The 18,227-nt window shown below is 44.4% G+C and overlaps 1 protein-coding gene across 1 annotated transcript in view; it reads right to left on the reverse strand.

Moving 5' to 3' along the window:
• LOC128429188 (plexin-A4) overlaps positions 1-18,227 on the reverse strand; it is a 49,447-nt gene that overhangs the window by 4,120 nt on the left and 27,100 nt on the right. Inside the window, exons 4-9 of the mRNA XM_053415469.1 lie at positions 15,942-16,065; positions 11,746-11,899; positions 9,145-9,244; positions 8,829-8,943; positions 2,009-2,209; positions 1,068-1,164 (exon numbers count right to left, since the gene is read on the reverse strand). Of these exons, the coding sequence (XP_053271444.1) occupies positions 1,068-1,164; positions 2,009-2,209; positions 8,829-8,943; positions 9,145-9,244; positions 11,746-11,899; positions 15,942-16,065 (791 nt within the window). The remainder of the gene's footprint in view (positions 1-1,067; positions 1,165-2,008; positions 2,210-8,828; positions 8,944-9,144; positions 9,245-11,745; positions 11,900-15,941; positions 16,066-18,227) is intronic.

The following is an 18,227-nucleotide window of genomic DNA, read 5'->3' on the forward strand; positions in this document are numbered from 1 at the left end:
CATTTTTTAACAATTTGCTTTTCTCTCGTGCTCCTCCACTGCCTTTGGTTAAAACGAGTTGTTTTCCTGTCAGAGAACTACAACCACCAGCATGCAGCTGTGTTCCTGACCCAGCGTGGGTCCTTCGCCGTGGTGGATAGCCAGTGGCCAGACTGAATCGGTTCAGCAGCTGAATGCTTAACAATTCAGCAGCGAGTTGTCATCCCACATATATACCGTGAGTAGATAGATAGAAAATATGAAAGGCAGAGAAAAACAAAACATATCTCATGTCGTAGCTTTGTCCATCAGTCCAGCTTCGACTAATAAATGAGCTTTGCTTCATCATTTTGTCTTTTTAGTTTTCATTATATATTGGTTGTTTATTACCATCATGTTTTTGAGCTGCACCCATGTTTCCCCAGTGCTGCACTTCTGAAGTGTATAACCAGTAAAGTAAACTGAATTGCTGAGATGAGAAAAAAGAAATGAAGGGAGGAGAGAGAGAGGCGGAGAAGGATTGATAGATTGCCAAATTTCCAGAGAGGTGTTGACTGGGCAAATGAAATAAACAGCTGAGAGGAGATAATATTTTGAGAGGAGGCAATAAAATGGAAGTTCGATTTGGGAGGAGACAGACGGACAGACGGCCGTGTGGTGCAGGACAGACTGATGGAAACAGACAGAGACAGGCGGGGGAGCGAGGGACCTGCAGAAGTGCAGCGTAACAGAGGAAGTGTTAAAGTTAACCACTCGACACACCAACACTCAGGGATGGATGCTGCACCTCAGCACACCGCCCGCCTGTTGCTATGGAAACCAGCTCTACAAGGGGAATAATGGGGAGGCAGCAGCTTTACTGTGTGTAAGTGTGTGTCTGTGTATGTGTGTGTGTGTGTGTCAGTGAGAGTTTATCAGAGACGATGTCGACTATTTGTGCGTGTGTTTTACAATGATGCTGTGGGAACTAAGAAAAAAGGTTGTATGGTAGTGTGAGTCAATTTCCGTATGTGTAAGTGTGTGCACATGCCTGTGTGAGTGTGTGGGTGCGTTGCGTGTGCACACACAAGCCTCTGTGTCATGCTCACCTTTGTTGTGTGCGGGGTTATCGATGCTGAAATCTCCGTTCCAGATGACGGTCAGCTCCACGGGAAGACTGCTCATCTCCATCCCATCATAGAAATACTATCACCATGGCAACCGCAGAGAGAGGGCAAAAGATGGGGGGGAAGAGAGAGAGAGAGAGAGAGAGAGAGAGAGAGAGAGAGAGAGAGAGAGAGTTAAAGAAGCTGTTGAGCTACTTTAAACTGTCAATTATCTTCAAGTCCAAAAGCCTCTGGTATCACAGTACTCCTTCGAAGGCAAAACGCATGATCAACAGGTGGTCACACACACAATGAACACTCACATGAACTCACGCAACAAACTCACAACCACACACTACACACCACAGAGCCCTCAAAGAGGAGATTATTTGGTTCTTTAACACCAGCAGCACGGAGGGTTGATGCTAGAATCATAATTTTCCGCTAAATTACAGTTTCCCTCCTTCACGGCTCAATCACAGTACAATATTTGGATCGTACTGTGATTTTACTCGCACAAGTCTTCTTCGAGACGTCTCCACACACAGACACTGACACGCAGCCTGATGAAGACAGACAGGAAGATGAGATGTTATTGTATCAACACACGATTTGCATCAGGACCAGCACAAAGCCCTTTTTCGTGCTAGTCTTTCATTGCTGTCAATGCGTTATTCAGTCAGTAAATGGAGCCTGATTGCAAGGATGGCTGTGAAGAAGAGACAAAGTCAGACTCTTGACTCATCTCATCACTGTCTCGCTGATAAAAGAGAAATACTTCAGCTGGAACAACTCTGTGTGCAAGTGTCTGGGTGTAAGATGAAAAAAAAAACCATTACGGTCACTTTATCGAGGTGGGGCAAATTTATAGAGTATATGTCAGTGTGTGGTGCTTAATGGTGATCTGTTATTGGCACATTAAAACACACACACACACTCCTTACCGATGTGTTTTGACACTGCACTGAGGAGCTGTTGAAGCGCAGGGCAGGAACCCGGTGCTCGCTTCCCTGGATGGTCAGCAGACACTCGTACCCCCTCTGACCGGACTGGGGCTGGGGGAGGTTCTTTGCCCGCAGAGTGATGGGCTTCACCACGTTGACTGGAACCAGGATCCTCTCTGCAGGCAGCAGCTGGGGACACCCCTGCAAGACAGACGTGGAGACAAGGAAGGAAGGTCAACACCTGCTCTGACTACTATCTTCTTTGAGAGTTTTTGATTTAAATCACGGATATATTTCAAATAAGCCACATCTGATTAAATTTTTGACAAGTTTACATCAACCTTTAAACTTTACCAGTTTATTTTACATTTAAACCACTCTAACAGGTCAACTTTTGACATCACAATGATCTGAAAATGATCGGCAGCTAAATTTTTGATCGGTTGAATCTGTTTAGAGACACAGACGATGATCCTAAATAAACATTGATGACATAAAGAGCTCATTGACACCAACACAGAACAGCTCTTCCCCAACATTCATTAAATTTAATAACAGAGGCTCTTCAGCGTGAACTGTTTTTAGTGTTTTAGGGCTTTTATTTTGTTGGTAGTTCCTGTGGGGTTGAGATCGGTTGAGTCTCAGTTCTCACATCCAGGGGCTTGATGTTGTTGGTACTCGACTGTCATTATCCGGGGGGGGAATTAATGACACAATGAAATTGGCTCTTACAATCACTGTGTTGATGGATGTTTGGCTGATGTGGACTAAAACAAGGTTGATTTCGAGCTGTGCGGTATTTAGGAAAGATTGAATGACAGAGATGAAGAGAGCAAGAGAGATAGAGGGATGAGTCGCTTAGCAATCAGAGGTCTAAAATTAACAGCCAATCAATTCAGGTGTGAGCAGCTGGCTAAATGTAGAGCACCTATGACTTCCCTGAAAGACGGAGAGGAGAGGAAAGAGGAGGAGAGGTGAAGGTGGGGGGGGGGGGGGGACAGGGAAGAAAAACCTAAAAGATGAGGAGGAGGACGGAGAGGAGAAGTGGGGTGAAAAAAGTTAAGAAGTGAGGTAAGAGAGTGTTAAGATAGTAAATAGGGAACAGCACTCCTATAAGCACTTTGCAAACTGTTTCATGTTTTTGTTAAAGAGCCACGGATGAGAGCGAAAGAGCAAAATAGTCAAAATGAGCGAGAGAGGAACAACAAAAGAACAGAGCGGCTGAACGAAGGGGAAAAAAATAGAGCGTATGCGACTGAGGAGCGTCGGCGTGTCAAAGAGGCAGCAGGAGAGAGGCTGAAAGGAAGGAGCGCAGATAAGGTGAACCCCCGCATGGATGGCGCTGGGGGGGGGGGGGAGCGAAGCACAGCGCACGTTGAACTGGGTGATAACACTTGTTTGAAGTTCATTAAAAGCCACTTGATTGGGTTAGGCTGAGTGACTGACTGGATGGCTGCGTGGTGAGAGAGGAGGATGGAGGGGAGGGGGGGGGGCACTCTGTAACACTATTCACAAAGTCATTATAGATAAATGACACACAGGGTGAGTGAGTTCAGCGGTTGGGGGGGAGAAGAAGGAAGAGGTGGTGGGTGCGTGTTTGCTCGTCCAAATCTCATTTTCCTAAGAACGTGGAAGGGTCGCGTTTGGAGAGCGGAAGTGATTGGGCTAGAGAAGAGGGAAGCAATCCACTTTTTTAATACGCTGGAACAATGGAGATAATACATGTGATCTGGTTTGTGGACATGAAGGCACAGGACGCACCGGAGTACGACTTAACATGGTGACACGCAGATCTGCAGCGATAGTGGCCAGTGGTGGCAATGTCATGGGATTGTGCGCGCACACACACACACACACACACACAGGAAACCCCAAGGCTTGCCATACACGTCGCCAGATTCAAGGTGAAGGCTTCTGACACGTGAGGGTACGGGCGCCCACAAATGTATGCAAACACATTCAGAAACTACAGCCTTGGAATCCCAGTGTAGTGTAAGATAAACGCCACAAGTCAGAGCCAGACAGCATCTCTTGCATCATCTGCCAACGTGTCATGGAAAACTTCGGGATGCAAATTCAAACAGCTGCCGACTACACACTCGCACACACACACACACACATCAACACTATTCCACCGTTTCATTAGCACCTTCAAATTCTCTTTACAACACCGACATCAGAGTAATTTCTTTACAGACTATGCACACACACACACTCTCTCTCTCACACAGACACACACACACCCTTTCTATCACTAGAACCTGTCATTCCTTGTCTGCCTAAATAAATAAGATCTAAAATAAAAAATAAATGGTCATATTAGAAACATATTAAACAAAATCTGTTTCCTTATTTGCTTCAACAAGAATGAAAAATTCATGATGTGTCAACATCCTGTGTTTTTCCTCTCCTCATCTTTATTTGTATGTACACACACACACACTCATCATACACCATGACTGTTGCCAGAAGGCCCTGAGGCCAAGGGGGCTTTCACTGTGGTACGGACAATCACATGTGTGTATCCTAGTTGGCTACTGATGCTGCTGGTGTTGGCAGTGATGCTCGCTGTCGCCCGTTAAGATTCATGTCAGCGTTAAGTTGATCTAATGCCAGTGCGTTTATTGCTCCACACCCCCTCGACCCCCGGTGACTGAGGTGTGATAAATAACGGAGCAGCGACTTTAAATCACAGCCCAGATGCATGTACACACACGGCGCACTACACAAACACGCTCAGCCCCATAAATATGCACACGCTCGAGCTGAGTGACATCACGTGGGCAGAACAAATTGAATTTACAACTCGTCACCCACGAAGACTGTTTGACTCTAAGAGGAGGTAGAGAGGGAGAGTAGGGCTGAATCTGGGAGAATAGTGGAGATTAAAGCATAATTTCCCCTTTACATACTAATATAACGTTTAGTCATTTACCTCAAATAAGTACTGACATACAGTGAGTTATTTCTTGTAAATTGTTATTCCTACAATTTAGAGTAACAGTCTGTGTAATACCCACTTGGCCAACTTCCTCAGTAACCTGAGCCTGGATAGTCTCAAGGATTGATGGATGGACGGATGGATGGTTAGCTGGTTGGTTAAATGAATGAATGGATGGATGGATGAATGGATAGATGGATGAATGGATGGATTAATGGACAGATTTTTCTCGACACTTCTAGTTAGAAGCTATTAACATTACTTTCAACTGAGTAGTGGGCAAATAGTTCTAGGGACAGAAGCTTCCATTTATATGGTGACTATCTCAAAACCTTGACAGATGTAAACAAATCCCACAAGCAAAGGTAGATACCAGTAGAGTTAGAGAACTTAATTTGTGTTTTTTGTGTAAAACAACACTTTCTGTCTGATTAGTAGTTGAGAGAGAAACCGTCTGTTTGTGTGAAGATGTGACAGACAGACCTAGAGCCTTGTTATCAACGACCAACCACTAAAGCACCGGAAAGAGAAAAGTACCAGTCAATAGAGTGAGTCATCATAACCACGTAATAAGCGCTGACTTCTGAAAAACATGTTGGCGCCTCTCTTTTTCTCCTAAATAATTATCCCTCGTTTCTCCTCTTTCTATCACAGACTCGTTGTTTTCCTCTGACCTCATCTTTGATTCTTCTTCAAGCTTTATTCCTCCTTCATTTATCTCTCTCTCTCCAAACCGAGCCTGTGTTGTTCATCTTTGCCTGCCTCGCTCGCTGACCCTTCCCGTTTCTCTTATCAACTCTCCCTCGCGCTGATTCCAGCTCCCCCCTCTCCTCCCTGACTTCTCTTCTTCTCGGGGACCTACTTAGATCTGATAATTAGAGGCTGGTGGGAGGTGTGAAGGGTGGAGATGGGGAGAGTGACAGAGAGTAGCAAGCCGAGTGGGAACTGTGAATGTAGAAGCCCTTGGCATAGTTTGAAGCAAGGGAGGGTGCGAGTGAGAGGCAGGCCCGTAATTATAGCAGTGTAAGGTGTGAAGATGAGGAGGATCTTAAGTTTCCATACACGTACGTACACACACACACACACACAACACCTTGCGGTAACCAAGAGCTCCCCTTAACTGGCCTCTGTCTTATCATCTCCTACAGAGCCTCGGGCAAAGACACTCTCCTGCTCTCTTTTCACGCTCCCTCCTTCCTTGCTGCTCTTCACCTTGCTCCTATCCCACCACTCAATCCTTACCTCAAATCTTTTTTTCCCAAATATCCTCTCGTAGCTTTCTTTTGTCTCCTGTCAATCTCTCTCAGCCTCTTTGTCCTTTGTCTTGAACAATATGATTTGTTATAACTTGGGGTTGTCTGAGGTTTGACTTCTCTTGGTTACGCTCATTATCTAGTAACTTAAATGTACAGCATGTATAACCTTGCCAGCTAGGGGCCAAAACTAAAAAAATAAGACACAGATTGTATGAACGCATCCAAAGCTCTTTAGTTTTTCCCTTTAAATATATCTATTCATTAATTTCCCTCCCACTTTGTTCCATTTCCTTTCATTCTCGATTTTTTCACTTCACTCTGTAAATACTCCACTGACTCCTCAACAGTCCCTGCCTGGGTATGACATCGATTTGTCCATGAATCGAACCAGAACACCTTTTTCCACCATCCCTGGCTAATACCGGCAACTAGCAGCTATTACTCCTGGCATTTAGCTGCTCTAATAAAATTATATTGATCACTTGATCAATAAGTTCACTGGTTAATAAACTCCCGGGCATGGATCACCTCAGCAGGAAGTAGCTCCAGCAGGAAGATGTGCTCAGTGAGGCTGATGAATGTAGAAACTGTGTTGTAGAAAAAAGTAGAGGAAAAGGGAAATATTCTTCTTTGGTTGAAAGAGAACAGGAAGTGTCCTCAGTTTAATCAGTTGCCTTATGTGTGGAAAAAGTGATAAATATGCAGGTAAACATCTCAGCCCATATTCGTGTGGTCAGGAATCACTTTACTCCATGTAACCAATTGGAACAGCGTGCATTTTTTTTTGTCAGCGAGGCTCAGTAGAACGGCTGAGTCCTTGAGATGTGTGGAGGGCAAACAGGGACGTGGCCTTGTGCTAATGTGCCAACAGGCAAACGTCTGATCCGGGTGCCCATATCATTGCTGGCATGAATAAAAAGGCACCCACTGTACACCCAGGCCTGGCTTTTCCTCCGTCCTGCCATGCATACTAACAACAAGCTCAAGCAGTCGGGAGATTTGCACGGCCTCAGTCATTAGCATAGTGTTCAGGGATTATTCAGATCGCTGCCTGAAATCCCTTAATTGTAATAGTACACAAAAAAAACATCTCCAGCAGAAAGAGGCCGTCCCGTCTCATAAAGCAAAGTTGACTCGTTTTCCTTTCATGAAATTCGGGAAGGATTCAATGAGTGGATGTTTGTGTGTGTCTAAGTTATTAATTCAAAATGACAACAAGGAATCTGGCAGCAAACACACGACCTTGGATTTAAGGGGTTAATTAAAAGCAAATTAAAAGTCATTTAGCCTGAAAAACACCTGTCAAAAAGAGGGATTGTCATTAATGTGCTAATGCCAAATCCCCCCTGACTATATTTATGCTTTCTTTTAGGCAGCAACACAATAGGAAGGGATTCGCACATTATTATCCTCTGTCAATATTGACCAGCGACGCCTGACTTCATGCAGAAAGCAAACCTGCAAAGACGCCAGCTCGGGTCCGACTAAGCAGAAGGTTCAAAAGGATAATGGAAAATGGTGGGAAAAGGAAATAATATCGTGTGTGCAGGTTGAACGGCTCAGGGGAAACACGGGTGGAATAAAGCAATTGAGAGCAGACTGCTCATCAAAGAAGGCAATCTGGCTAAGCTTGTCCCTGCCTGTCGTGAAGCGTCTGCCAACGCAGACAAGAGCACTAGTGATCTTCATCATAGCTCACCTCAGGCTAGGATTAACAGGCCACTAACTCCCTGTAAAGCCCTCGCCGGAAAACTACCGTCAATTGGCAAGGGCGCAGGCGGGCGAAGACTGTGAACACGTAGAAATACATCGAAGGAGACAGACATTGTGCACCCACAGGAGATGTTGTATACAATACTTATCCAGGCACATGTCCAGACCTTTCTTCACCCCCCTGCACTGTTGTGAAGGCAGCCACTGTGGTGGGGCCTCTAAATCTGAGTGAGACCTCTCTCGCTGGAAGAAGTGGGCGGGTCGGGGGGGGGGGGGGGGGCTTCACTGAATGTACCCCATCCAGCGAGGAGCTTGTCCTCTGCAGCAGTTCAGCCTAATTACACTGGGCTCTGCTTCGACGGGAATAGGACTGGCTGCCAATACTATTGATAATTCACACAGAGTAAGCTGTCGCAGAGAATAGGGATGGGCGAGAGGAAATGGCTCAGTTTTATTAGCTTCCACTGCCCTTTGATGTGCAATCAAGAGCGAGACATGCCAGGAGGCCCGAGCCAGATGGAAGCTCTGCGGCTGAAAGGTGTCTCCATCCTTTTAACATTACTCTTTTTGCATGGGAAACGTAGAATGACGGCTATTAGTCTCATGTAGCCAAACATTTACCCTCGATTTCTGTCACTGTGGTTTATTAGTTAGCTGGCCCGCTAAGAAAAGGCTGTCTGGAGCTGGTCAGCGTTAAAACCAAGGGGAGTCCTGGATGTGCTCTTAATGGGCCACAGTTTTTTGAGCCAACAGGCAGAGGTGCTGCAGGAGATATTCACCTCCCTGAACACAGATCAAGCGTCCACTGAGGGTCTCACCTGTGGGAGGGGGTGATACCTGTATAACTGGTGTTAACCTAAGAAGAACAAAATAAAATCAAGGAGAAGACTTCTTTTGTCTCGGGGCTCACCTCAGGCTTCTTGACCCGTCCCTCCTGGAAGGAGCACGTGCGTGGGTCGTAGGTGCAATCATGTCGGTATTTACACCAGTGGCACTGGTAGGGACTGCTCACACAGGACAAACACCTGCATGGAGAGGAGAGGAGAGGAGAGGAAGTGGTATGAATTGAACACTGAACTGAAGCACATATACCAGAGAACAAACGCACAATATTTCCAACACTTTAAAAACAATATATTTTCTTAAAATAGAGGGAGACGCCATGTCCGACCCATCAAGGACATTGCACAAAAGTAGTTGACGGGTATAAGGAGACATGGACTTACGACTTGTGGACGCTGCAGTTGTAGAACACAAAACTGGTATTTGCGAAAGCCAGGCCCGTTTCCTTGGACTTGAGATAGAGCTGCACGATCTGGTGGTCACCTGGAGGGAATAAGTCATAATCAAAATTATTATTGTTACAAAGACAGTTTTGCACAGGTAAACAAAAGACACCTTGTTAATTGGACCCACTTTTGAAGAGAAGATATTACAGTAATATAAAGGCAACAGTAGCATGTCAGCTATGTGGACAGATTCTAGGACTAATGCTTTTATGATGATAATTTCATTCATGCAGAATATATGACTGCATCACTTTGAGCCACAGGTGCCGAGCCTGTTGCAGTGGTAAAGGTAGTGTCTTAGAAAGACAGAGATAGAGAGAGAAGGAGGGTTTTGTTGGGTTAAGTCTCTCTATCCCTTCCACCTTAGAAAAGACAAGAGCAGGTTCACACACTTTTCCCTTGGGATGGAAAATATTCCCCGGGAAAAGTCTTTGAGAGTATCTTTGACAAGGTAAAAGGGGAAGAAGATGAATCAAAAACCATACGTTTATTTGTGTGTGTGTGTGTGTGTGTGTGTGTGTGTGTGTGTGTGTGTGTGTATAAGCTTGTGCCTCATCTGTATTTGGTGTGTCCTTTTGTCTGGCTCTAATGAAGGCGTTCATGTTTAATTCAACAGCACATCCACACATCTAACTGCTCCCTCTCTCCTTCTCTCGTTCTCTCACTCTCTCTCTCCACCTCTCCTTCTCTCATCACCACTCTATCTCCACGCACAGGTCCCCTCGCCTCCCTCCACACGGCAACTCTTTCTTCTCCCCCGTGTCTCACTCCATCTCTTTAACAAAGAAGGAATCATTCATCAATCCCGGTAAAAGCACCGCTGACAACGGATCTGTCCTAATTAGGCCACCTAAATGTTACCTTGAAGCCTGCTACCACTATCTACCCTTCCCGAGCTTAGACTAATGAGGACTGGTGAAAAATGGGAGATGAAAGGTTCAAATACAGGAAGAAATGGGAGGTATCCTCCTTCTTCCTGACACAGGAAAAGGATAGAAGCATTTTTATGGTTGCGGGAGAAAGTAAAATATTCCTCGTTTGTGCGAGTCCATATTTACACGTCCACATTTGCATAACTGCAGAATCACCAGCTTTACATATGACTGACAAGGCAAATATTGAACAAATGTTTTTAATTCCCGGAAGCACCCTCAGGCTCGCTGTCAGCCGTGCATCTGTGTGCCGTCGATCTTGGATTACATTCTTGCAGAGGTGTTTGTTTGTGTGTTTAATGTTTTCTGTTCACGTGCAATCACTCAAGGAATAAAGGAAAAAAGGGCCTCATCATCTTACCCACTGTTCCTGGACATTAGTCTAGATTTAACTTGTGTTTAAACAACTGATAGATAACCTTGTTTTTTTTTAAATTGTGAAAATGTGTAAATATGATTTTCTTGAGCGCTCCCACACCATCAGTGGGAGCTTAATTCAAATTTTGAGCATTACTGACGGAATCGCCATCTTCTCCTCTTCAGTTTATTTTCTCTTTTCATTAATTTTTCATTTTTTTTTGGTATGTGGAGCTATGGAAGGGTGGCATCTTCATTATCTCAACATGAGGACACACTGAGGGCTGGTAATGAAGGATTGGCTGCCTGGGGACAGGCCTTCCCAGATGGGAGCGTAGTTCAATTAGACCGGGCTTAGCCAACCACGGAGAGGGGAGGTGAAGAGCAAGGGGACAGGAGGAAGAAAAAAAAAAGAAAAGAGTGTTTTCTCTTCTTTGCTTTGTGGAAGGAATAACATCAGACATGTTTGAGCTGTTTGCCTCCTGAAAGCAATGGAAGCAGTGACATTGTCTGCAGGGACTGTGTAATCTCCAGGCTGTGTATTAGCTGAATAACTGCGGTGAGAAGAACACTTGGCGGTGCCGTTTGATATTCTCCTTTCTGCACTGGGGTTAACTGGGGTCCCATCACTCCCTCTGGAACGCATCCACTTTGAGGGAGGGTGGATCCCACAGCAGCCTAATAACCAATGTTCACTCAATTACTAAACTTATCCTAGGGCAGTGCTCCCAGGCCTGCTGAGATACTGACGGCAATGAGGAAACAAAATTTCATATAACACTTAGATGTGTAGCATGATCCTGACTGAAGGGAAAACTTCCTGATGAGTGTTTGCCTCGCCGAGAGATGTGCTCTGCAACCGGTTTAATGTCGACTGTGGCAAGTTTATTTTATTTTGAAGGTTTATGAGCAGATTATGCTGATGTCAGTTTCTGTTTATGTTCACATTGCAAACATTATGGCACAATGACATCTACAGGCTGGTAGCAGAAATAGACGGGATTGAAACACAGTAAATACACAACATATTAAGTACTCAAGTGACATAAGCACACAACGTAGTACACATTCAAATGTTATAAGGTAGAAAGGATGCAAAGATAGATTGAGAAGTACAAAATACTTCTTGGAAAGTGAAATGGCAGCAGATGTAGTGAGGTAGCAGCAGATGAGATGACCAGAAAAAGTGACTGGTACACGTTTGCATTGAAAATGGGTTTCTATGGGAATGCAATTCATCTACACTCACCTTTGTCCACGCTAAGGCGCGGCATCTCCTTCTCAGCAGGTGAAAAGCACTTGATCCGGTTTCCCTCCACCAAGCCGTTCATCTCAGCCAGGTCCTTGAAGGAGCAGTTGACACCAGCGGAAAGTTCGGGGACATTGTGAGCTTCCAACACCAACTGAAGGACGAGAGGAGGAAACAGGGAAGTGTGTTAACAGCCGTATGCGTTTCCTGCACAACATTCACTTCACAGTAGATGAGAAGAAGAATATTACTTAATAGTTGTAATATAATATCAGTTGCTCTGATTCTCTAATTAAGTAGCATCAGATAAAATTACAAAAATAAAAAAACGACTGTGAAATTTCATTGACAAAGTGCATTTTATCATTGGATCCATTAGGAAGCAGCTTTGACTTTTATGAAACTTTTCCTTTATTTTAAGTTCTTTAGGTCTTTGTGTATTTCCAGTGCGTGTGTCTTCACACAGGTCGCGCTGACATGTCATTTACTGTCGCTCACTGGAGTGAATTGTCTGTCTCCACCCGACTGATGAGAGTCAAGCTGGCTCATTCCCCCGATCGCTGCTGCCTTAGCAGCGGTGGTTGTGGAACAGACCCGACTCACATGGTGTATAGGATATGATAAAGTAGATATTCATAACAAAAAGCAAGTATCTCATGGACAGCTAGTTACTAAAGTTATTTCTAAGTATTACAGGGTACAGGAATAAACCCTTAGTGTTTACGATAATACAGATATATGTATAGTTAGAATAATTGTATTTGTACTGTATATATTGTGTTTTTCAAGTGAAGTTCCATGTGAGCCGGTTCGGAAAATACTGCCTCAAGCACAATTTGATGGTATTACACCTTCTAACTTCCTTCTCTGGACCAATCCGATTTCAATAAATGCTTTGGCTCAACATATTGAACGAGTCTCCTGTGGCCTCTTTCAATCAGAAATTTACCAGCTCGAAGATTTCCATCAAATTCATGGTCAGAGATAAAGAAATCAAAGCTTTCATGTTACCGAGACCCCCCCGCATCTGGGAGCCCTTCAGTTCTGTTTCAGGGCCAACACGGCTTTCAAATACGACGGCACCATAATGTGACTCTTGAGAGGCACAGCTGCAAGATCTGTGCAGAGTGAGGATCCATCTGCAGGGCGGTCAGTGGCCAGAGGACTTTTGAATGAGTCATACGTAAAAACACTGACAGCAGCTTCTTAAAACCGTACATTTCTAACAGCCGCAAGTGCTGCTGCCATTCTCACCACCTCCCATAATGCCTTGTGGCATCAATGAGCTGTATGGATTTCGCGTTCAATCTTAATGTCCTGACTCCGCGGCTCGCTCGGGAGAAAAAAACGTGTTTTTATGGAAGAAAGTGTGGGGAAAAAAATTGATAAATGCTGAAAGTCATTGGAAAGGGAAGAATGAGGAGTTAGAAGAGACGGAATAGGCCTATTGAATGTAGATGGCTGAAAGAAGTGCGGAGTGAGGACAAGAGAAGCAGCAGGAAGGTGAACAAATGAGGCAGTGAAGAATGGGGGGGGGGGGGGGGGGGGGGAGGGCATACATAAAAGCGGATGGTAAGGGTAAGAAAAGAGGACTCTGGGAAATATATAATGCAAATCTCTCACTTCACTGGGAAACGCTGTGTAAGCTCTCTGCACCTGAGCAGAAAGTGGCTTCAGGTGGAGCAGGAGGGAGAGAAAAAAAAAAAACACGGTTCTTGAATGGGAAGAAATCAAAAGAAAGAGGGTCAGGGAGGCAGGTGGAGCGGGGTCAAGACCAAAATATACATATTGATAGAAAAGTGTGTCTTCGACGGGCCTTGGTCCAGGCATTGATTTGAAGCACAGTCCACGGTACACTTGTGATGTGCTGCTGTAAGCTGCCTCAGCGCCGGAGAAGGGCTGACCCGCGCTGTTTTTATATTGCTGTTTAATGAAAAGACGGCAGCGTGGACGAGAACAGAAACACAGCTTCCCACGTAAGATGGACAGTGCATGACCGGGCGTCTTTCTCCTACACATCTTCCCTCTCATCCCTCCACCTCTCGCTGTCTTCTTCTCGCGCTTTAATTTATTTTTCCCCTTTAAGAATGGGGATACAGCCAGACCTCGAGTTCCCTCAATTACATTTAGAGTAGTCACGGCCACGCTCAGCCACAGCAGGGCTGAATAAATATGAAAATAACCCACTCGTGTGAACACAAACACCCACCGCACATACACACGCACACATTAAAACCCCATGTCTAAGGCTGCAGATGTATAATGATGGCCTGTTCATGTAGCCATGGTAAGAAAAAAAAGGGAGAGACAATTATTTAAAAGCAGACGGATAAGCCTCAAAAGAAGAGAAAGAACTTTAGATCCACTGACATTGTTTATTATAATGTTAAAAAACATAATAATTTGACTATGTACTTACTTAATTATATAGTAAGATATAAAGTCTTAATATGTTTGCTGATTTACTTTTTCAGCTATTTCCACACAAATAATGCATTCAGTTTTGTTGTATCTGTATTTAGAGCTGTTGTACAAACAGATGCATGCATATAGAGGCAAAACCACTATAGCATAACAATTTGAAATCAGAGAAAACATATCATTTTTTCTTTAAATGGATCTGATCTCAGAAGTGAAGTGTCTCAGTTTCTCTCTCTCTCTATATTTGATAACACAAAGGTTAAGGAGGAGCCCCTGTCTGTCTGGCCGAGGCCTCTGCCCTGCAATCAGTGGGATGGGAGATCGGTGGCACGGCGTTTGGGTAAAGCCTGCTTGCGGAGAAAAGGTTAAACACTCTCAAAAGGCTGAGGCTTACACACACGTACACACACGTACACACACGTATACACACACACTATGAATATCATTAGAGCGGTGCTGAGGTTTACCTCAGAAAATCAACACCCTGTGTGACCCTCAGGGCAACAAGGATGGAGAATAGTCATTCAGGCTCGACCTTAGAAAATCATATTGAATATTTTATACACTTGGTCTTTGAGATTCAATTTCCAAACCGTCATTAAAAAGGAAATTGGAATTGAAATGTGACATCACTTAGGGTGGTTAAGGTCAGCGGGACTTTTATTACATTTTAAAACCTTTCAAATTTGTTATCTTGCTCAATTTCTACGAATAAAAATAGGAAGCGGTGTACGATATAAAACAGCACGACGTGTTCAGGCGCTTTCAATATCCTCTTTGACCTCTGGTAATATCACACACACCCAAAGGGAAATAAACACATACACACACACCTGCGCAGTCACTTAAACACATTAGTAGCAGCCTGTTCCTGTCCCAGTGAAAAATTATCATCAAATCAGAAGAGGCCTTTGGTGACGGTGAAGCCAGGTGCAGTGCAAGTGAGAAAACAGCCACGGGTCCATATTTGATTAATTACATTCAAATGCAGCTCAGGCTAAATCAGCTAATGAAGCAAAGTCATTAAAGTCGGCAACATCACTTTCCCTCCAAACAGGTTTTCTATAATTCCTGATATTTTTTGTTGCAATGGATCAACAGGCCCTTGTGAATTAATCGATACCATTCAGACCCTTTAAATCCTGCAGCTGTATTACAATGAAACGACCGGGAGGGGGGGTGTGGGGGGGGGAGAGAGTTACATTTAGCTGCCAACAATCACAATAAACACAGCCGAGGTAAAACTCTGTGCCGTTAATGTTTGTTGACATTTGATGGGAGAGTATCTCACTGGACGTGGGAAGTTGCGAGGTCGCGACTGGCGGGATGCGTGTTGGCAGCCAGTGGAATAATGTAAAGCAGGATTACACAGTTAACACGGGCTTCTAATCACTATCTACTGCATAATTACATCGCAACACAAATTACGTTTGAGTGTTATATTGTCAACGTGCCAGACAAGATTCTCTCAGCAGCATCGCATTCAATTAGAAACAAACGTTTGCTCATTTCTTCCTCAAATACTTTAATTCACATTTTATTACATTTGATCAATTTGAATGTAGGATCATGTTATTCTATTACTGGTTTCTTATTGATGTTGTTGAGCCTGTTGATATATAATGCAATGAAATAGGGTTATTGTTCGTGAGAAGTGAATTGTGCTTGTTGTTGTCTTTGTGCTTACGACATTTCTGATGTCTGCTATTGATGAAACAGTGAGCAGCCTCACAAGCCTTTAGAGATCGGGTTATTGTGTATTTCTCTCTTCTTACCGTGACACTGAACTGGGACACAGAGATGTTGTTTGGGTGGACACTGAGACGCACACACTGCTTGATGTCCGAAGCGAAGCGGCGGGGCTCTGATGAGCGCTCACATTTCTCCTTTCTGGCGCACCTGGAAAACAACACAAGGGAGAGAGAGGGGGGGGGGGGGGTGTGTGTGTGTTATTCAAGTATTACACACTAACGCACACGCGTACACATACATGCAGGCATGCGGTAACCTGACCAGGGCTCTCCACCTGTTGGCACCTGGGAAAAAGAGAATGTCCCGCTGCTTCCTGACGGACGGAGATAGACGCATTTATCATATTTCCTCTCTGGCAGTGCAGTAGCTACAGTGGCCGGTGAATTGAAACCCGGTCCTCCAGGGGGACGGGAGCAGTTGCATTTAAAACAATGGCTGCTCTATATGTGGAAGTGGAACTGGTCCGCTGGGAGCGAGGTAGGCCTGGTCTTTGAAAAGCTGTCTTAATGACTGGCATTCATTGGGCGATGCCAAGTGCAGGTGGACGCTGGTGGAGGAAGGGATGTTTTTTTTTTTTTTTTTTTCTCCTAAAGCCATACCAGGTGGTCTAATCCAGTCCATTACCGTGTTTTGGGGAGTTGGCTGCCTGGGCCCTTTGTGCTGTAAGTAGCTCCTGGCTCCTGTTCCAAACTCTATCCCTTGATATACTGCAAGGTAATCCCCAAAAGTCTGAACATCTAAATGGGCTTGAAGGTGAGCAGGGTATTAGAGCTGCAGTTCATTCCCTCCCCTCTCTCCCAACTCCTGCAGCATAGAAAGTTTGGAAGTCAAACATTACAGTGGCTGACAAAACAATGATGAAACTGAGAATAAAAGTGTGACCTTTGAGAAATTCTGTGAAGTTATACACCGGCCCAAACTTTGATATAACCTCAACCTTCTATTTTCCTGGAAACCCCCACACCCACACACCATTCCTCTCATCTAATCCCCTCGTAAACTTATTCCAACTTTAATCCCCTATTGATTCGGACGGGGAAAAAAGTTGCAGTGCAATTAGCAGCCTAGTTAAATCCAGAGAGTGCCCTGAAACTCCTTTAGTGAAATAAAAGACTAGAAAGAAAGGAAGAGGTCGTAATGAATGAATGAAAGAAATACTTTCGAGGCGTTCGACGTCTTGAGATACAGTAACACCTTGTGCAGCCGGAAAATGTTCATCCGGAATTGCAAAGATTGAGGGAGGGTGGGTTTTGACCTGACACATGTATTGTAAAGTTAAGCAGCCTAACGTGCCGCGAAGAAGACAGACATAAAGAAAAAAAGAAAAGCAATAATCTTTGTAGAGAGGGAGGGGAGGAGAGGTAAAGAGTGCAAGAAAGGGAAGCAAACGAGAGGCAAGATTTAAAGGAAGGGAACCATTGTTGGCTTTTCTGTGAAGCTTTCCCTGCTAAGCCGGTTTGAGTAGGGGTTTAATCGCTTCGGGTTCCTTTGTGCTCCTCTATCACTCCTGTCTGTTCCTCCTTTTCCAGGCCTGATTTAATAAGACCGCATCATATAAGTACCCCCGGGCAAACAATCCTCACGGAAAATCCACAATTGCACAGTTTTACCTAGTATATACAGAGTGAGGCACTGCTAGAGCAGCCGAAAGGAGGGAAATGAGGAGCGGCGCTGGTTCTGGGTGACGTCTCAGCAAAGGAATATTCTATTCACACATAGAACCGTGCCTGCTCGTTCCACGTACTAACACAGGGTGAGTTTAGAGGCCAACAAGTGACTGGGACATTCCATTTACAAAATTAAACACTCACATCAATCTTCGAAAAACCATATAATCAAAAACTACAAACTTAAAAATATGCACCTGCTCCAAAATAGATACCTATTATATTTAAAGTAAGATCGAACTTCCCTGTACCCACTTCCTCCTTGTATTCACCCTCCTGGAACTAATAATAGGTGTACGAGCCACATGGGAATAATTTTGCCTGAACACCCTGCATGGGGGAAGGAGAGGAGGCAGAGCTAAGGTTTGTAGACACTTCGTTTTACACATTCGCTCAACATGAATCTTTCTTTTTATTTCAAAATGACCCAATATTCTGCTACAATTGATTCATACATCGATGTGCATTATTAACTCGTTCACAGGCAAACAGGTCAGAGGAACACCTCGGCCCCCCCGCTGTGGAACCTCCGGCTCAAGCTGACGGCGCCTCACAAGCCAATCAATCAATCAATACAAACATGTGAATAAATGTGCTTCATTTAACCAACTTAAATAATAACCAGTATTTAATACTTTTTGA

The sequence above is a fragment of the Pleuronectes platessa genome, chromosome 22, assembly GCF_947347685.1.
Source record: "Pleuronectes platessa chromosome 22, fPlePla1.1, whole genome shotgun sequence".
NCBI lineage: Eukaryota > Metazoa > Chordata > Actinopteri > Pleuronectiformes > Pleuronectidae > Pleuronectes > Pleuronectes platessa.